This window comes from Balaenoptera musculus, chromosome 12 (assembly GCF_009873245.2).
Source record: "Balaenoptera musculus isolate JJ_BM4_2016_0621 chromosome 12, mBalMus1.pri.v3, whole genome shotgun sequence".
Taxonomy (NCBI): domain Eukaryota; kingdom Metazoa; phylum Chordata; class Mammalia; order Artiodactyla; family Balaenopteridae; genus Balaenoptera; species Balaenoptera musculus.
Window position 1 is genome coordinate 43,250,114 of NC_045796.1, and position 21,753 is coordinate 43,271,866.

The window sequence follows — 21,753 nt, forward strand, 5'->3', positions numbered from 1 at the left end:
TCATCTGTAAGTAGATGGCAGATGAGCATATATTTTGTTATGTATCCATTTTTAGAAAATGATATTTGAAAGTATGTTTGATTTGTTTCAGATAAACTTAAAGGAATAATAATAATAATAGTAACAATAATAAGCCCCTCATTTTGATAAAAGTGCCTCTGAAAAACTTGTGCTGGGAAACCATGTTCAGATTTTTGTTTTGGCATTTTACATTTTGCCTCTTTTTTTTTTTTTCTTTTCTGTTAATTACAACTAATTTGGCATTCTTTTTTCTTTCCAGATCATTCAACTTCAAGTGGCACATTATCTTTTAAGCCTAGTCGATCATTGGTTACTCTTCCTACTGCCCATGTCATGCCATCTAACTCCAGCGCTTCAGTTTCCAAACATAGGGAATCATTGACATCAGATGGCTCAAAATGGAGTATAAGCCTTATGCAAACATTGGGAAACCACAGTAAGGGGGAGCAGGACTCTTCACTAGACATGAAGGACTTCCGGCCTCTCCGGAAATGGTCATCTTTATCCAAACTCACTGTCCCAGGTAACTGCAGCCAGGGTGGCATTGTGCACACAGAACAGTCAAGGAGAGGTTTAGAAAAGACAGGGAGAGACGAGGCTTTAACATCACAACTAAGGACAATTGGACCTAGCTGTTTACATGACAGTATGGAGATGCTTAAGCTAGAGGACAAGGAAATAAATAAAACACGACCATCAACTCTGGACAACAAATATAAATTTGAGAGCTGCAGCAAAGAGGACTTTAGAGCTTCTTCCTCCATTCCTAGGAGACAGGCCTTAGACATGACATATAGTGCCTTACCTGAAAGCAAACCCATTATGACAAGCTCAGAGGCTTTTGAACCGCCGAAATATTTAATGCTTGGTCAACAAGCAGTAGGTGGAGTTCCCATTCAGCCTTCTGTGAGGACGCAGATGTGGCTTACTGAGCAGTTGCGGACAAACCCTTTGGAAGGTAGAACTACAGAGGACTCTCACAGTTTAGCTCCTTGGCAGCAGCAGCAAATTGAAGGGTTTCGACAAGAAAGTGAAACACCAATGCAGGTAAGGCTCAAAGTCTAGTGTTTGCTTCCCTCCAGTGGATGTTATGAGTACAAGCGCACTTGAAGTAAGCATATGACAGTGTGTCCATAGGCACAGATTGTTTTGCTTTTCCTTTCCCTTGCAGGATAATAAGCATAAATGTTATAAACTGTAAAAGTATTGCGTTGGTAAACAAAGCTTAAAAAATATTTGAGACTGATTAACACGGAAAACTTGAAACCTGTACCTGCCTTGGGCTTTATTTTCCTTCTCATTTGTTAAATGGACATAAACATAAACAAAGCAAAAAATACTCAATTCTGTTTCAATACTTGAAACAGAAACAGAGGAGCTGGCATGGTATACTAGAAAGAACATTAACTTGCGTGTATGAAGGCTTGGATTTTGTTTTATCAGATTCAGAGTCTGGATGATTCTCTACCTGTCACTTAATACTTAGTATCTCTGGGCCTGAGTTTTTCTTTCTTTCCTTTTTTTCTTTTTTTCCTAAACTGAGATATAATTGACATATAACATATTAGCTTCAGGTATATAACATAATGATTCAATATATGTATATATTGTAAAATGATCACCACAGTAACTCTAGTTAACATCCAACACCATACGTAGTTACAAAATTTTTTTCCTTGTAATAAGAACTTTTAAGATCTACTCTTAGCAACTTTCAGATATACAATACAGCATTATTCTCTATAATCACTATGCTGTACATTGTATCCCTGTGACTTTTTTATTTTATAACAAAGTTTGTGCCTTTTGATCTCCTTCATCCATTTACCCACCCTCCAGCCCGAGCCTCTGGCAGCCACCAATCTGTTCTCTGTATATATGATTGTGATTTTTTGTTTGCTTGTTTTAAAAACATAATTGTCTTTCTCTGTCTGACTTATTTCACTTAGCATAATGCTTTCAGGGTCCATCCATGTTGTCACAAATGGCAAGATTTCCTTTTTATGGATGAATAACATTCCATTGTTTATTGTAATATTCCATACACACACACACACACACACACACACACATATATGGCACATTTTCTTTATTCATTCATCTACTGATGGATAATTAGGTTGCTTCCATGTCTTGGCTATTGTCAGTAAAGCTGAAATGAACATAAGGGTGCATATATATCTTTTCGAGTTTGTGTTTTCATTTTCTTCAGATGAATACCCAGAAGTGGAATTGCTGGATCATATGGTAGTTCTCTTTTTAATTTTTGAGGAACCTCCATACTGTTTTCCATAGTGGCTGCACCAGTTTACATTCCCACCAACGTGTACAGGTTTCTTTTTTCTCTACATTCTTGTCAACACTTGGTATTTCTTGTCTTTTTGATAATAGCCATTCTGATAGGTGTGAGATGATATCTCATTGTGATTTTGATTTGAATTTCCCTGATGTTGAGCACCTTTTCATGTACCTGTTTGCCATATATATGTTTCTTCTCGGTTTCTACATCTATAAAATGAGAAGGTGTAACTAAAGTCATTTATAAAGCTTTGGTAGTGGTTGGTATGTATTTAGGTTTATAAAATAGATGTGCTTTTTTTAAAAATTAAATTGGATGTCAGGATTTATTAATCATTTTAAGGAAAGCACTTTGCGATAATATTACATAAAAGAAAAATGGTGTGTACCCCCTAATGTAACATGTAAATGTTTAAATTTCTTGATCTGGAAATGTTTTCTATTCCATGGTAATTTTCTACAGCTCATTTTAACTGGGAAACCAATTATTTGTAAAATTTTTCATAAATTCTATCATCCAATTTTTTTTCTATTGCCAGAATTTTCTGAAACAAAGTAATTCCATCGAAAATTGTAAAATTTCCCTAGAGCAAAAACTTAAAATTACTAATCGTTACAATTACTAATAAAAAAATAACAAAGATTAAAGGAATATATTCTATGAAAGGATAAGGAAATTACTTATCTAGGAACCTCACAAATCTGAGTGCAGCTCCAAAACATATGCATAACCTAATGTGCTACATTCACAGGAGAACCCTTAACACATTGTATGTGCCTTCTTTACTCTTGTTTTGGACATAGTTCTTATCATCTTGATTATATATATTTAAATTGCATAACCAAACAGAAGTATCATTATGATGTGTGAATTACAAATCAGAAAAGAGCAATTTAACCAGATTTATTTGTGATTTATCTATTCAAGCAGTTGAAAGATAGGAGACCTAATTTATCAAATACTACCATATTTTAGTTCTCAGGTGCTTGTGATTATAGGAGAGCAGGGTTCAAGTAGTTGCTTCTGCAGCTGGTGTCTACACAGAAGTGGAGCGGCCTGGGGTGGTGAGGGTAGGGGCTGAGTGTTCTGCTCCAACCTGCAGAACAGTAGGTGCAATAGGGAGGTAACTGCAAGAGTTGAGTGAATTTAAAGGAATAAGTACTAATTCATTCCTTCTTCCATTCTGGTGGGAGGACCCGCTTCTGTAATCGAAGTTTTCCCCGACCTTGAAGCAGTGCAGAGAGGGTAGGGAGCTTGGAGGTGCTTTGTGGAGAAAACTTATTTTTAAATCTTCTTGGTGCGTGGTACAGGAAGAAGGCTATAAGGGACAAAATTTGCTTGTGCTTGGAAAGCCCTACTTTTTGATTAACCTTCTTTGGGATGGTCTCTTTATAGTGCTTTTAAGTTTCATAGTAGAAAGGTGAAACCAGGTAAGGAAAACCTAGACACTTTAATTGCAGTGTTTAAATGACCGCTTCTCTTCTAATTCTCTTGGACTACTACAGAAAAAAAATTCTTAAATACCTTCTCCTTGGAGCCTCTAAATATTGTATTTTAAAAGCTCTCATCTTTGTCTTTTCCTAAGTCTCTTTAAAAACAGTGATTTCCTTTTAGTCTAATTTTTGCATAAAGGGAAGAGGCTTAATAATAATTATCCCATCTCATAAATTGTGAGAATGTGTATGATTTTCAAGGACAACTGTTTGTCACCGTGAAGAAAAAAAAAAAAGAAAACTATTTACAACAAAGAAAAGGAATTTGGCTGAGAGTCACAATCTAACATCACCATAAATTTATCTAGAACTTTGTAGCTATCAGAGTGTTTTATCTCAATTGATCCTCAGAACCTCCTTTCTCCCTTTACACCCTCAAAAGTTTAGTATTGTAACATGGAAGTGTCACTCCTCTTAGAACTCAGTTCTAAATAATTACTGAGCCAGCCTCACAGTCTTATGTGCATGGTGTTCTTTGATTCCCATGGTTTCCTGTTAAATCAGCTAGAATGTAGGTGGTGTGGAACTCTGACGTGTTTTCCCTTGTGAATGAAGAGAAGCCATCAGTGCCCTCAGTTGATTAGAGTATAAGCCTCCATGTGCAGTGTCCACCACAATCTTTGGTTCGTTCCTCTGTTCTACATTTGCTGCTCTCTTTCCACCTTCCCCAGAAGCTGTCTAACCCTACACGGACTATGACATAAGAGAAAAACAAACAGCAGAGTCTTATCATCTTCTCTTTGGAAAGACTGTTTCCCATTCCAGGACCCTTTTGCATTTCCCTTTTGGGGTGGGGTGAGAAGGGATTGGAGGATGCATATTTCTACACACAGCAGTGTCCATTGGATCCCTATAAGCTCACAGTGGACCCCCCAGACAGAAGTGAAGAAGTGTTCTCTTTATTGACAAAGTAGTTCTTCTTTTCTCTTATATTCTGTAGGGTGTTTCTGAGTTCTGGGTTGCAGTCATTAAGAGGAGGAAGATAAAATTTTGTGCTTGTTTAACTTGATCAGCCAGGATATTGGCACCTAATGATTTCGATGTATTTTACTGGAAGATTTCTCCTATATAAATAAAAAATATAAATATTTGGTAGAATGACTTAAAGCTAAATGACTTGCTTTTTGTCTAACATCACATATGAATGAAAGGTTTTATTTTTAATGTGAGAGCATTTTGTGTATTCTATTACATTCTCTGAAAAGAAAGTTTTCGTGTTTTTATTCGTATTTTTGCACCCTGTTTTGTTTTTAACTTTTTTACTGTTTAACATAATATAGTACAACTGCATTGAAGGATGTGGACACTGTGACACTCTCAATAGATAGGATATGACATTCACTAGGTAACTAAAATGCATATAATTGATTTTTGTATACATGTTTTAATGAATAAACTTACATGCCAATGCTATATAGAAAAGATGACAGATTGAAAAAAGCCAAACACATTAATAATTTTTAGACATTTTAAAGTGTGCTGTTACTTAGAAGAAGAGCAAATGTTTTTTGAAATTTTACCATTTTCTCACTTTTCCAGAAGACTCAAAAATAATCAAAGGATAAATAACTTCTAGACAGGAGGAAATTCATTGTTTTATGTAGGTCTGCCCTCTTGTGTCTGTACTAGGAAATCTTGATCTTATTTTATTTAGGGAAAGTCAGTGAAAACAACCTACAGAATCAAAACTGCTTATAATTAGATTGTTTTATGGTCATATCAATCATGAGCAATTTCACTGAGTTCAAGAAGGTTCATTTTAATTTAGGTGATTTGCATTAAATAAACATTTTGGACCAGATAAAATAAAAAAGACAACATTAAACATTTAAGAATTAGTTCAGTTTTGGTACCCTGTAAAGTAAGATTAGAGTTTATTCTACAGTAGAAAGTATTTGAGCATTTGGTATTTAAAAATGTTTAAATACATAGTTCATTATACCTTACTCTTTACACATCATGATAAACAGAATAAATAAGTTGCATTTAAAGAATGGGTTTTTGTTTTACAATATAATCTAAGGTACAATATTCTGTAATCCTCGAGTATAAGGTTTTAATTTCTGTTAAAGGCAGAATGAAAAACAAAACAATTCTTTATTTCTGTTTGACTTAGGAAAAACTCCATAACCTCACAGCTTATGGTTTGCAGTTGATGTTGTAATGAGCAACATAATGAAAAGGATAGAATTTATTATTGCAAAATTTCCACTTATTTTTTAAGATCATTGCAGCTAATTACAGAACTTGGTTATTTTTTGCATGGGTTATTATTGACACCAGTGAAGTGAATGCATTACTTCTTGTGTATAAGCTCTTCTAGTTGATGTTAGGGATATCCAACCCATAGATGAGGTTTCACTGAAGAAATCCCTCTGTTAGTAAGAAACCCCTTTTCCCTCTGTTCTCAGATATCAGTGAACCAAAATTATCCCCCTTCCTATCTCCAGTACCCCTCAGGGATTCAGAAAAAACTTAAAAGCAATATTTCCTTCACTATTTTCTTAGTAGCACTTGTGTTACAAACCAAGGTCAACACTGACTTTTCCAATTCTTTTAGTAACCATATTTTGCCAAATCGTATAGGAAATTACATATTTTCTACTCCTTTAATAATTACTATATCAGTAGTATGTCTTGAACGTAAGTTAAAATTAACGGATTGTGCAATATAGTTGTAAACCATTTTAGACTTAATTTTAAACTGAGTCAATTTAAATTACCAAATTTTGGTGAATATATTTTCCAAACCAGTTTTTACTTCTATTGTTTAATTTGTTGGAAGATATTTGATATTTTTAAATGACTAGAGGGGAAACTGGAAATGTATTCAGCAAGAAAATCATTGTAGATTAGTATTGCTGGATCTATAATTTAGCGTAGTTGAATGGCCTACCAAATATGTATTTACCATCTGGGTGATAGATTAAGGAAAACAGCTAAGCCCTATCATAAACAATAGTGGGATTAAACAGTTCATTTCAAAATTTAATCAAAGAATTTGTTAATTTTGGAGAGATAGTTAAAAAATTTTATTTTTTAATGCTTGAAATAGTATTTTTTCTTTTATTCTTTTCCTTGCCTACATTGAGTGTGAGATTAGAACAGAAGACAACCTGTGAAATCATTCTAATGTCTTAAAATTTCATGATTCCAGAGATACAGTGTGGCAGTTATGTGCTCTAACTCAGATAATTAGCTATAGTGCCTTAAATTAAGGTTGATTCTGTTCTATTAGTGTATTAGTATTTATGGCTAATCACAATGTCAGATGTTAAATTAACCAGCAGTTCTTGTCTATTGATCATAAAGTCCTAGAGAGAACAGATTTACAGTTTACCTACACATGCTAAAATTCTGTAATTCTTTGAAAAAATTAGTTAAATTTTACTTATGTAAGGGTATGGTCTTGCTTTTTTTAACTTGATTCTCATAAACTTAAAATATTAGGGTAGTATAGAAAAAACATAATTTCTATTTTAGAATGTAGGTTCTGATAGAATTACTACAAAGACTTCTGTATGATGATAGTAAAGATAACAGATGTGAGGGCTGTTTCAAATGATGACATTTCATTTGAATGATTATTTTGATATACTTGGTGAAGACCTGAAAAATACTTAATAAACATCAAAGAGGCTTTTACAGTACAGTATAAATTATATTTACCCCCAAAGAGTGAAGCTACTGCTTTATATATGAAGTGAACTTGTTAGCAGTGCAGTTTCAAAACTAAACCCCTAGTTCCTCCTTAGGAAAGATTTGGGATAGAAACTTATAAGCTCTTTTGAGAAAATTAGCAGTTACATTATGCACACTTACATTATAGTCATTTTAAAGTTAATTTTTAAAAATAAAGCCCTTTTTATGTTTACAACATCCAGCAGATGAATACATTTGCTAACAATTTGTTTTGTTCCAAATCTTGACCTTTTCACAAAGAAATTCTTCTACTTAGGAAGTGGTCTCTTATATAGTATTGTTTTCCCTTCTTCATGGGATGATAGATTTTAAGCTGATGGTGATAAGTTGCAGCACTGGAGATTGCAGCAGAACTTCAGAGAAGCATCACGATGATGCAAATCAGCAAGAGACATATTAAGATGAGACAGAAATTGACAAATAGGTTCTGGAGATTTTGACGTGCGTGTTGAGGCATTTCAATGGTTGAAGCTCTTCTTATAGCAGAGCGAGTGAGGTATTGGACTTTATCCATGACACCAGGAAGGCAGGAAGCCTGAAGTTTTAAACGGTCAAGAGAAAGATAAAAAGCTGCCAGCCAAGTGTGAGATCACTATCTTCTTTTAGGTTTCCTGGAATGTAAAAATAGAAAATGGATTAGCATAATATGTGTAACCTATCCTCTGAACAGGTAAAACACAGTTTTGTATTAATCCCTCTTCCTCAACATTATTTGTATTTATGACATCAAATATCTCTGTAGTCTGTGTGTGTGTTGCTCTGTCTCTGTCAGTCTGTTTTGGTGATGGTCACCATGATGTCTTGTATTTGGGGTGTAATAACTTTAGTCTTTGCCTCCTCCTCTCAAAATGACTGGAAGTATAGTTTGGTTAGGGTGCAGCTTGTTTTGGGCTATTCCCTTGGGCAAAAGTTCTTACAAATAGTTTATTTTTTTAAATTTATTTATTTATTTTTGGCTGTGTTGGGTCTTTGTTGCTGTGCGCGGGCTTTCTTTTAGTTGTGGCGAGTGGGGGCTACTCTTTGTTGCGGTGTGCGGGCTTCTCATTGCGGTGTCTTCTCTTTTTTGCGGAGCACGGGCTCTAGGCGTGTGTGCTGCAGTAGTTGTGGCACGTGGGCTCAGTAGTTGTGGCTTGCAGGCTCAGTAGTGGTGCACGGGCTTAGTTGCTCCATGGCATGTGGGATCTTCCTGGACCAGGGCTCGAACCCGTGCCCCCTGCATTGGCAGGCAGGTTCTTAACCTCTGCACCACCAGGGAAGTCCTTACATATAGTTTTAGTAAGGCTGTTTCTCTGTGAGCATAATTGTTGTGAACATTAGTATGTAAATAGCTCTAGAGCAAGTCTTATAATAAGAAATGCATGCATTAAATTATTCTCTGGATGTTGATTTCACTCCAGAATAAAATAGTTCAATGAGCAGTGTTTTACCAGAACTGTAGATTCAAATGTTTCTCATTCCTTTTTATGATTTTATAGCTTTGTAGAATATGCTATTTTAAGTAACTTTTTAACAAGATGATATTAAGTACTGAAGGCTGTCAAGACTCAGAAGGCATAGTAATAAAATTATCATTATCTCACTGTCTACCACAGACAGTTGCTATTTGCAAAGGACCTGTACTTAAGAACAGCGTTTCCATTTGTTTTCTTTCAGAGCTCCCACAGGCTATTCTGCCTAATTAATTAATTAGTTGCTGCCTAATCAATTATCTGTGCTAATTAATTAACAAAACAAAACTTAAAACAACAGATCATTGTAGAAAATTAGATATAGATTAAAAATTAGCTGTGAGTTAACTGCCCAGAGATAATAGCTATTAACATTTGGTGATATTTGTTGTCAATCAGGATACGTCTATGTAAATTTTGAAATAAGAAAAATTAGAAATGGAATTTAAAAAATAACCGTAATTAACTGCCAAAGATAATAGCTGTTAACATTTGTTGATATATCACTGCTAATCAAGATATTACTACCTTACCCCAGCTGCCTGATTTCATTTTCTCTGTAGTGGCTATATATCTCATGAAAACCCATCTCAACCTTCAGCTGTATTTCTGAGAGAGACTACTGCTGAAGACAGCAGAGGGAAGAACTGAAAGAATGAGGAAGGGGAAGATATGTATTAGGACTGATCAGTTAGAACTCCTCATTTATTGTTACAAAGAAACCATGTGGTATATGGTGGTTAGATTCTATATAATTTCAGCACTTCAACTTGGCTCTATTAAGTTTTTTTTTTTTAACATCTTTGTTGGAGTATAATTGCTTTACAATAGTGTGTTAGTTTCTTCTGTATAACAGTGAATCAGCTATATGTATACATATATCCCCATATCTCCTCCCTCTTGTGTCTCCCTCCCACCCTCCCTATCCCACCCCTCTAGGTGGTCACAAAGCACCGAGCTGATCTCCCTGTGTTATGCAGCTGCTTCCCACTAGCTGTGTATTTTACATTTGGTAGTGTATATATATGTTTGAATTATGGGCTTTCATTTGCCTGAAGACTCTGGTCTCCTTCATAGTATTGGCCTATAGTGAGGAGATCCAAAAAACCAACTTAAGTCAAACTTCATTCCTTCAAAGAGTTGGTAACAAACTGTGTTTCTCTAGCTCATATATATATATATATGTCTTTAGCATATATTCTTCATTCTCCAACACAAGTGGCTGTTACTTAATAGAAAATGACAGCATAAGCTTGGTATAAATTTAATTTAATTACTTTTTTTTTAATTCCTCAGGTAAAATACTATAGAAATAAAGGGGTTTTCTTTTGTTCCTTAAGAAGAAGCATCCTTTAAGTTGTTTCGGCTTATATTTGTTTATTATAGATATAGCGGATTTATACTGTTGGGTAATTGTGGAGAAGGTTTTCTTTATTACTTTATTATATAAATCTGACTAATCTCTTTATATAACAGAGTACAACTAAGAAGGTTGTAAAGAATTAGCATTGGTAATTCCTATTTAAACTTAATTTTTGTGAAGTTTCAGGACTTAAATGGTATGAAAGGTCTAAATTTTAAAATTATTGTGAGATATAACATGGAAAAGGAAGAGCAGGCCAGTTATTCATCATGAAGCATATACAAGAGTCACTCCCTACCCTGACACTGGTGAGTGGTACTTGAGTCACATGAAACATGTCACCTTTCCATAAATACTTCATTCCCTTTTATGATTCTGTCCTTTGTACATGTTGTTCTGGCTCTGCCTGGAATGTCTTCCCTCCCCCTGCCTCTACCTTTGATTCTTTGCCAGGCAAACTTCAGTTAATCCTTAAGGCCCAGTTTAAATATCACTTCCTAATGAAACCTTCCATTACTCGTTAAGGCAGAATTGGTTATCACCTCTGTTGGGTTTTAGTAGGGCTCTGGTATTACCTGTATCAAGATATGGCTATCAGCCTGTGCTGTAATTTTGATTTACATGCCTGTGCCCCCAACTAGAATTCTAGTTCGTGGGTATAAGAAATCACGTGTTTATTTTGTATTCTAGTACTTAGTGCAAAATTAGTACCATTTGAACAAGTCAGTGAAGTTGAACAAGGGTTTTTATGATTTACTTTAATATTTTTAGAAAATTATTAATGATCAAAGATAGTGCTGTGATTAACAGATTAACCATGTGAAAAATAGAATTTGATAGTTAAACACATAATCTCCAATATTCTTCTCAAGTCTCTTTCTTTTTGTTAGCCTGAACTGGGCTTTGTACAAGTGGGTATTTGGTGTTTGTGAAATACAAAGAGGTGTGCCTTAAATAGATGAGCTATCTAATGATGAATATACAATGAATAGATTTTAAAGATGATCTCATAATACTTCAGCCAACTATTGTTGGGAAAGGATAGTTTGTTCCTGGAGACAAATTGATTATAAAGGAGACAACCAAAGATACTGTCTTATTTCTTGTCAAACTTAGAAATATAATTCTAAAGTGATTTGTAGTCCCTTTATAACCTTATGCTAAAACCAAAACAAATCTACTTTACATGCTGAAATGTTAGCTATATGCATGCAATTTATTGGGCCCAATTTATTTTACAGTGGTACGATCTGACATGTGTTGAGTCCTAATTCTGCTGAACTTCCAAAGTCTGTATGATAATAATTAAGCCAAAATTCATCCCTACAAGATGGGGCTTCCAGTCATATGTTGAGAATTGAAAAACTGTGTGGGAACAGCACAGTCCTATTTTTAGAGTTGTCTGTGACCTTTACTACATCACAATTTATGGCATGGTTGTCAGGTGTTTATCTTTTTCTTTTTTCCTCCTCTGTGGTCACAACCATCCTATGAGTTTAAAACTCCTGCAGTCTTTTTTCTTCTCTTTCTTAGAGCCAAGCTGTTAATGCAGTAGTATTTGGTGGAGAGCCTAGAAAAATAGTTTCACTGTATTTTCATTTAATTTAATCTTTTAGAGCATTCTTTTGGGATAGTCAGAAATAGATTGTGTTGGGGTATTCTGAACTTACATCTGGCCTAAACAGCCAAGGAGACTGAAATTAGCTTTACCCACCCCACAACACCCGCCCCCAGGGGGGGGCTTTTTAAAAGGATGACAGTTATGTAAATTAAGTGTTTAGGACAAGAGGAGTAAGGATACTTTGAAAATTAATTCACCATCCGGGCCCTAGTATCAGAATATTGAAAATATGAAAAATGCTTTGATAGGAATTTGGTTGTAGATGTGCCAGATCCCTGTCTCTTGAGTTACATGTAAGAGGCAGAAAAGTACCCACAGAGTATCTTGTATGTCTGTGGGCACTGTGATTATTCTAATTTTTGGAAGGATGGGAAGAATAACCCTTTACTGTTCTTTGTAGGATTTATAAAGCCTTTGCTTGTCCACTTTTCCTCTTTTGCTCAAAAAGATGAAATTGGGAAGTAAATACAGTCAAGTTCAAGATAGTATTCTGTTTTTTTGAAGTGGAAGAAGGAGAGACCAAACTACAGGCAACTCTAATCCTTCAACAGATATCATGTGCCATGTTAGGCAACATTTTGGGTGCAAGGTACCTTGTCAGCTTCTGCAGTAGTTCTCACTTTGTCTGCATTGATTTCTATTTCTTAAGGTAACATCAGGCACATTCTTGTGCAAAAGGAACCTAAGTAGACTTTTGCAAACTTTTGGTGTCTGCTTTATGACTTGCTAGACAATTGATACCTTAACGATGTTGTATACACTGAGCAGTAATCCCCACGTGTAATTTAAGCACTTTCAGTGCTTTGCAGAACTTAACTGAACTTCAGTTTTTTTTTCAGTACTCCCTCTGCTGAAACCATAAATTCCTTAGATTCTTTATTTGTGGTATTCAGAATTTTGCTTCCCTTTAATTTTTATCTGCTTGTTTATGCTTTTAGTAAAATAAACATGGACATATTTTGCTAGTAAATTCAAGTAATACACATCTAAGACTACAGTCTGACAGATCATTCTTTGAAAAATTTTTCCCATTAGGTTGGTTCAGAAGGTTAGAATTCTCTATAGATTTGAGTTACAGGACTTGTCTATATTAGGATTATTGGGGGGGGGGGGGTGTTATTTTTTCCTACTCTTTGCTGTCATTTTTGCAGATAATCCAGAAGCGATTGTATATGCATCTTTTTTGTTGTGGTTGTTGAATTAAATCAGGACAGTTCATCATTAGATTTGTCATCAATCTGTTGGCATCCAAAAGTTCACTTTGGTAGAATCATTTTCCTTTTGAGATTGCCTAATGCTAATAAACTTGGAAGTTATTTTGTGTCAGCAACTTTCCAGAGCTTTGTTGGTCCACACTGGCTATTTGAAAGAATCTTCAAGCTGCTTCTGCCTGGTTATGAAAAGAATTGTGTAAACATATAAAAATCAACATATTCTCAATCCCTAAATTGACCCCATAATGAATTGTTTCCCTCAGTTCAAAGCTCTGCCTTTAGGAAAATTCATTAAACAGCAGCATACAGATTTTCTCTTTGAAATTGGCACACTGCTGTTGCTAGTCCGTGGGCTTGTCTTTATTGTCTGTTTATTATGCTAAGATTAATTTATTTGCAATTAAAATATTCTTTTTAACCTTCAGATTCTTCTTGGGGGGAAAAGCATGTGAGGAGGAAGTGTAGAGGAAGTTTTAAGGAAAATGAATGCCAGTTAAATATATCCCCACTAATGTGGGTACGTTGGTCCTCCCCTCCCCCCCTGTTTTGGAGAGACCTGAAGGTGAAATACATTTTAAAAAGCACTAGAGGTCCTCAGTTGACTACAAGTTTACTGGGGTGGAGATGTACACCCAGGCCTCATTTTCTTGTGTTTCTCTGGTAATACATGCTTCAGAATTACGTAGGGTAAGAACATTGATGTACTATTTCTGGAAATGTTCAAAGAGACTACATATTATCTGATTTAGGTCACTGTAATTTAGAAACATCACTTCCTTGATTTCTAACCTTTAGGTTTTCTTCTTTGCTGGTGTGATCAGTACTGTGTTAATTAACAGTTTAGATGAAAGTTAGTGATTTTCATAGCATAAATAAAGCAAGATTGCTCTATTCAAGCACTTCAGAACAAATGGGGTTGAATATTTTAAATGGTAGAATGTGAGGAGGTCAGAAATGAAACTGAGGAAAGCCAAGGATTTAATATGGAACTGGAATAAAATACGAAAGTGTGGTTTTTGTTTATGCAAGTATTCTCCTATCTCCAATTAATTAGTGAGATTAAGAAACAGTACATAACAAAATGTAATTTTTTGAAAAGTTTTGAGGAGAAATTAACCTGAATTTTAGGTATCAAAGCTAAAGATTAAAGACATGAGTATTTTAGCAATGAAACAAATTAAATAAAAAGAAACTTTAATTTGTGCATGTTATTGTTCTTTAAAATCTGTGCAGTTAGTTTGAGTTTTGTCTTCCAGGGTGAATCACTTAATAACTGAGGACATCTATAACTTTCTTATATCCCTGGCTTTGAAAGTGATCAGGAGAATATTATAAGGCTATTAAGGACATCATACCTCATGCATAAATTTAACTTTAAATGAAATGGAGTGGTTTTAAATTAAAATAGAAGTTTGTATCCTCTAACTTTGCCTTTTAGAGTGCCATTTGAGGACTTTCAATTTATTTTGTTTTGCCAATGTCATGATTTATTTTTAAGCCATGTTGATCAGTGGATGAGATGTGTGTGTGGTTTAGAGTCATGAAATCTTGGCTCTTGCCAAGCCTCCACCATTTCCTAGCTCTGTGACCTTGGGCAGTTCACCTTTTTGCATCTGTTCCTAAACTGTAAAATAGAGATGAAGTGTCAAACATATAGGGATTTAAGAGGATCAAATGAAATATTTGTATATGGTGCATTTAGAAAATTGTTCAAGAATAAAGAAGGAAGTTTTAATTGCCCTCTTTATTTCTAGGATTGGTAATAAATATACAGTCTAATTTAGGTACTCTTAATTTTTACATTTAATTTTTACTTAAAACTTTAATACGTGACACAGTTAATATTTTACCTAATACATTAAAATTTTAATTCTTCTGGGGAACTATTTTGTTTATGTAAATATTCTATCTCCAATTAATTAGTGAGATTAAGAAATAATATCAATAAGTAACCAAATGCAATTTTTTCTGGAATATTATTTTCTTTTATGTCCACTGAAATACTGTTAAAATAATTTTGATACTTGAGTTTGAGGAAATGATAGTGACATGACTCCTCTTAGTTAGACAGAGTACTCTGGCTCTTTCATGTGTTTTTAAGACTTAATCAATTTTTCATAATTTAAACATCTTTCACATTTCTTCCATTTTATTTCATCAGACACTTTTTTTTTTCTTTTAAGCACTTAGTTTTAAACCACATGAAACAAAGACCGTACTTAAATTTCACCTTATGAAAGAGATGAACTAGTTGGGACATTATGTCTGGCACTAGGGCATTATGTTTCAAATTTGAATAACAGTCACTGTAACTATGTAATTTCTGTTAATCTGGACACACGAAGGATAACTTTAATAGCAGAATTTCTGCTCTTTCTAGAAATTAACAACTTCATGGAGCAGTATGTGATGTGAAATTTTGGTACTATAAAAGAATTCATGAACATCTCATTTGAAGTGTGAGAATGTAATTTGATAGATATTTGAGTAAAAATGCATAAATCTGCATATAAAACACCTGCACTGAGTGACTCTTGTGTAATATCAAAGGAAAAACATTTTATGAATATGAAGATACTTAGAGGCAGTTAGGGTGCCTCAGTGGTAGACAAAAATTAGAAATGCTTTTGCATGCCTCAAGGAAAGCTGCTTAAGGCATTATACAAAGTTCTTATCTATAAAAAGCAGTAGAGTTAACATTTGTCATAAGAACTTAGAATTCTAGAGGTAAATTTTATTTTGACATATATATAAAAATAAAAATAATGAAATAAAATCAATGTAGTATCTTTTATGCCCTGACTGAAAGTTAAGAATGAAAACACATTTCATATGTTAAATTGAGGATAAAGAGTAGAGTAGAATTTAAACAGAAGTTATAAAATTTATGGTGGCATCTCCATTCCTGGGCATTTTTTCATCCTCCTCCCCACCTTCCAAATACAAGAGAGGAAACTGAGGAACACTGGAGGATAGTAACTTGATAAAAGTATATTCATTAATAGGCAGAATAAACATTCATTTGATCAAATTCACTCAAAGGAGATACTTAGGAATATTTGTGCTACCAAAATAACGTCTCTTTATTTTTAAAATAAAGAAATTAATGTTCTGTAACTTTAGAAAGAATTTTACATGTTTTTGACAAGTGTTTTGAAATGTCCAAACTTGTTATTTATGATATAATATTGAATTTAATATAAATAACTCAATTTATTAAAAGCTTGGATTTTTTAATAGAAGTTGACTGGACTTAGTTCGTGCTATATGTTCTTAAACTCCTCTTCATTAATATTCCCTGTAAAGAATCATAATGATAATATTGGAGTTGTCATGCCAGTAACAAAACTGTTCTTAGTATTCCGGATGTAAGCAGACAGCTCAGTCCTACCCTACTTCTCAGCAGAGTAACACATAACAAAATGAAACCGTTGTTTTTGCATGGAGAAATCAAATCACCACTAGTACCAAACATGGTAACATTATTAAAAGATATTTTAATTGGCAGAAATTTACTTTTGAAGAGCAAAATAAAAGTGAAGGTTAAATTAAAATGACAAGCCAACAACCAGGACCAAAGATGAATGCTATCTTTATCATTTCTAGGTTAAGTCTTATTCTTACTATCACTGAATGGATAAGCATTTATTTAGAAATTAAGCTTTATGTCAATCAGACATGTTATTATCTAACTTTGAACTGAAGTTTATAAAATATGATTAACTTTTTAAAAAGTTCAGTAAGTTTGAGTTATAGAAAGTAAGAATTGCCATAATCAGTGAAATCTGTTTCTTACCTTGGCTGTTGTGATGATCACAATATAGAATATTGTAAGTTGTATGAAGTATTATCCGGCGTTTAGCTGGAAAGTTTTCTGACTGTTACCAGAGTTATGGGAACAATTGAAGTAGGTGGAGGAGAAAAAGTGTTCTAGGGAGGTCTTATGATGTCACGCAGGAATTCTGAAGTTATGATTGGTTAGCCATAGTCTTATCACAACCAAACTTTTTAGAATGTCATTAATCTTAACCTTAGGTATGGAAAGGTCATTAACACTTTGTGCCTTTTGTTCTTTATTTTAAAAAGTATATGGGAGATAAGTGAAAAAGTAAGTTCAGAGTGGTAGAAAGCTCTTTTTTAGAGGTTCATGCATCTTCAGGCTTAGAAGTGATTGTAAACTGAGGGTGATAATGTTGAAGAACTAAAATAAAGTAATAGGAATTTTAATAGAATGAGAATAATAATACTGGCTTAAGCCAAACAACTTTCATTGAGTTTGTTGTTGCTGTTGCTTTAATACTGCAGCTTCATAATGTTAGCTTCTAGCAAGACAATAATTAAACATTGTCACAGAATCAAATTTTATACCTTTTCCTGACTTATTTTCTTCTTTTCTCATACCTACATGTGTATGGGGGAGAGAGTATGTGTGAGAAAGCCAGGCTGAGAAATCTGATTTTGGTTTTAAAAATTTTGTGTTTTCTCAGTTAGGGCTTTAACAACATTTTTATGAATAGTAATTCTCATTTGAACTGATAGATATCACCCCAAGAAAAGTTGCTGTTTACACATTTAAGTACTTAGGATATTTTAACAGCTACATTAAATTACCATAAAATCTTACTAAAATTCCAATAAGCTGACAGTATCAAGAGTAACTTTCTAGCAAAAAAGAAATAATCACAAATCACTAATCAGTGGCATCCTAGTTAGTGATACTTTATTGACAATAGGTGTGCATGTGTTTGGAAATTTAGTACTTCTGAAAGGGTGTGCCTCATTTAATGCAGTAGTTGTTTTCCTGAAAATTACTGTGTAAATGAAATTTTAGTAAATAGAATGATGTTTTGAACTTCTGAGAACAGAAAAGAATTCCTTTGACAAGCCAGGCATCATTTTCCTGTTTTTTCTAATTTTTTTGTTTATATATTAGATTTACTTAAATCACCACACCTCCAGATTCTAATTCTTAAATCTCGACTATAATTCTGGAGAAGCTACTTGTTATTTTTAATTTTTAAAATACTTATAGCAGAGTGAACTCAGTCTGCTTCACTTTCTTATGGGTAACTAAAATCTTTTGCAGCAGCTGCTTATGTGTCCTTAAATGGAGATGATTTTGGCTTCTTCCAAAGAAAGATAAATCCTTTGCTAGAACAAATCTCTTGTTATTTAAAGAATCAACTAAAACTATCAGAGAAATAACATTCAGCAAGGCCCTCTGTAAACATTGCTAAGGGAAAATTTTACAACTTAAAAGTAAAACCCCCAATTAAATAAATTGCATGAACGTTTGACAGTTTGCTCAGTGCTATTCAAGCATTTTTTCTTTCAATCATTACATAATGAGGATCTCTTATTATTACCAATTGCCAGTGATTAATGAAATACAAAACCTAGGGCCTTGAAATATAACCCTAAAGTGGTTTACAGTAATTTGTCAAAGATGACATAGCTGCTAAGGGATAGACTGAGGGTTCAAATCCAGATCTGTTTAGTTATAATTCTCTGATAGGTTGGCATGTTGTGTGGGGGAAAGCCATAATCTGGACATGGATTTCAGAGAGTAGTCTACGTCCGCTAAGGGATTTTAACATGGAGATAGCTGGATTACTGAAAACTCAAACTATTTTTAGAAAGTCTGCTTTAAGTTCACCTACACATTCATTTGAAAGTGAAGCTTAGGGGGTAGATCATTGTAGTTGCACCTCTAGTTCTAAGAAAATAGAATTAGTAATACTTAGTTGTATAAGTTGTATAAGAAACCGCCATAGACCAAATAAAATATGGCCTAGATATTTAACATGTTGGCAGATTTGTTTAAAAGCATATATAGCTGGGCACACACACCCTTAGAAGGATACTAACAAACTGTGTGTTAGAGTTGGAAAATGGAGATAAAAATTTACTTTTCAGATTGGTACAAGGGGGGGCAGCTTCTGTGTTTACCTTTTTCGTTTTGGTTAGCTGCTGCTGCTGCTGAGGAGGACGATCATTATTATTCCTCCAAATGGAACTCTAGGAAGTGTTACACCTTCGTTTTAGGCTGATTGCCTAAACAGAAAGTTGCTTACTAGGAGCACTGGTGAGCTACAGTATAGTCAATAGATTGTTCCTCAGAAATTCCACAATGAGGGGCTGGAAAGTGTTTTTAGAGGTGCTTTGTCAGAATCTTCATTTAGAGTCAGACTATGGTCTGAATCCATTTTTGGTCGCATGACCTTATACAAACTTGTCTAAGCTGCCTTATCTGTGGAATGGGTTTGTTGTGAGGATTTAATGAGAAGAAGTATGTATAATGACTATTAGAGATCTTGCAACACAGTGTCCATTTAGTGTTAGCACTTATTTTCCTTTTGAAGATGATTCTTAATCTGCAGTCCATGGGTAGAGTTCAGTGCCCTTTGAACTTGGATAGGAAAAATGTTAGACATCTTTATTTTTACTAAGCTCTAAATGAGATTTAGCATTTCTTCAGTTTTGACTGTAGGCCACAAACTGCAGAAGTATTAGCAGTATGTTTGACTGTCACCGTTAGCAATCTTAGATAATTTCATATAGTATAGTTGTTGCAGATAGCTTGAAATACTGCTTACATTCATACCACTTGAAATTACAAAATTAGACCTGCATGTAAATATATTGTTATTTAATGCATTAATAAAGAAGCATAACAGAAAAGGAAAATAAAAGAAAAGCAGAAATATTACAACACAAGTTTTTTTTTTTAATATTTATTTCAGTGTAATTTATTTCCTTTCTAATCCTATGTATCTCACTTAATTTTTTTTAAGTTTTATTTTATTTTATTTTTTTGATGTGGACCATTTTTAAAGTCCTTATTGAATTTGTTACAGTATTGCTTCTGTTTCACATTTTGGTTTTTTTGGCCGTGAGGCATGTGGGATCTTAGCTCCCCAACCAGGGATCAAACCCGCACCCCCTGCATTGGAAGATGAAATCTTAACCACTGGACCACCAGGGAAGTCCCTAAAGTTTTATTTTAGAACAGTTCTAAATTTACAGACTTATTGCATATATAGTATAGAGAGCTCCTGTATACCCCATACGCAGTGTCCCCTGTTGTTAACATATCCTACATGAGTATGGTACATTTCTCACAGCGGTTATACCAGTGCTGATACTAAAGCCCATACTTTATTCAGATTTTCTGTTTCCCCTGGTGTTCCTTTTCTTTTCCAGGATTCTTTCCAGGACACCAGATTACATTTAGCAATCGTGCCTCCTTTGGTCCACTTGGTTGTGACGGTTTCTTACAGAATGTCCACAGTTGGGATTCGTCTGATGTTTCTCTCATGGTTAGGGCTGGTTAATGTGTTTTTGAGAGGAAGATCGGAGAGGTAAAGTGCCATTTTCATCACATATCAAGTGTACATACTATCAGCATGACTTACCGATGTCGTTAACCTTGATCACCTGGCTGAAGTGAAGTATTCGTCAAGTTTCTCCATGGTAAAGTTACTCTTTTCCCTCTCCCTCCTTACTGCACTCTCCAGAAGAAAGTTACTATGCACAGCCCACCCTTACGCTTCACTACCTTAAGAGTGGAGTGTCTATAAAAATTACTTGGCATCCTATGTATTTTATGATATAAAAACATTGAGAACAGATCAGTAGGCTTTAGCTGTCTGCCAAAAAATGTCCATGGCACAAAAAATTAAGAAGTCCTATGCTGGGAGTTGTTTCTGTCGTAGTATGGGGCAGTCCTTTTTGGAAAGAAGACTGAGTTCTCAAACGGGCTAAAATCCAGATCTCCTAGTTTGCTTTTTTAGGCCCCGCTTTTCTAGCTTTGTCTGGTATCACATTCCCTTGTATCCTGTGCTGTGGCCCTGTACAGCTGCCTGCGGCTTTTTGAACAGGCTGTTGTTCTATTTTAAGCCTCCTCACTTTTTGTAGGAATGTCCTCCTTACTAACCTTTATTCCCATTAAAGTGCTAGTTTCAATTTACGTCTTCTGTGCCGCCCTCTCTTTCTTATGATATATACTTCTGCATGTACCCCTATTATTATGTCTCATTTTATTGTGTTTATTAGTATATCTGCCTAGACTAGATTCCAAGCTACTTGAGAACTATCCAATAACTCATATTTATACCCTCTTTATTCCTTATAGTATAGAAACTGGCTTATAGCAATTCTTAAATATTGGCTCAATGGATGATTGGATGAGTGAGTGAATAAAGGGGGAACTAGGAAAGATTGCAAGGTGGTAGTGAATGAGTGATTCTGCAGAAGTAAGTGTTATAGACAGTTAAAAACTTCTCACTTTTAAAGCCCATCATGGGGGAGGAGGAGAATAATTGGGAGAGATTGGGGATAAGAGTACAGTAACTGAGAAAATAAACTTTCTTGTCATTTAAAGATGATGTAAATATATTTGTAGAGTAAGACTGAAGGAAGGTGGAACCATAAGCCCATGCTTCCTGAATTGAACCTCTAAATTTTTTTTAAATTTTTGTTTTCTTTGCTCATTGGAGTCATAATAATTCATGGTACTATATATACTCTTAATATTGCAAGACCTGCTTTTATTTATGTAATTATTTAGTTTTTATTTTATTTTAATAGTGA

At 34.3% G+C, this 21,753-nt stretch overlaps 2 protein-coding genes across 5 annotated transcripts in view; one reads left to right on the plus strand and one right to left on the minus strand.

Moving 5' to 3' along the window:
- CEP85L (centrosomal protein 85 like) overlaps positions 1–21,753 on the plus strand; it is a 207,359-nt gene that overhangs the window by 104,422 nt on the left and 81,184 nt on the right. For all 3 annotated transcript variants that reach the window (XM_036871170.1, XM_036871168.1, XM_036871171.1), the window contains one exon: positions 281–1,068. In XM_036871170.1, the coding sequence (XP_036727065.1) occupies positions 281–1,068 (788 nt within the window). The remainder of the gene's footprint in view (positions 1–280; positions 1,069–21,753) is intronic.
- Positions 5,547–20,944, minus strand: PLN (phospholamban). Of its 2 annotated transcripts, none has more exons than XM_036871173.1 (2): positions 20,577–20,944; positions 5,547–8,126 (listed from the first exon to the last, which is right to left on the minus strand). In XM_036871173.1, the coding sequence occupies exon 2, from the start codon at positions 8,027–8,029 to the stop codon at positions 7,871–7,873; it is 159 nt and encodes a 52-aa protein (XP_036727068.1). In that variant the 5' UTR covers positions 8,030–8,126; positions 20,577–20,944; the 3' UTR covers positions 5,547–7,870. The 2 variants fall into 2 exon arrangements, with proteins under 2 accessions (XP_036727068.1, XP_036727067.1); XM_036871172.1 differs by lacking the exon at positions 20,577–20,944 and adding an exon at positions 16,958–17,061.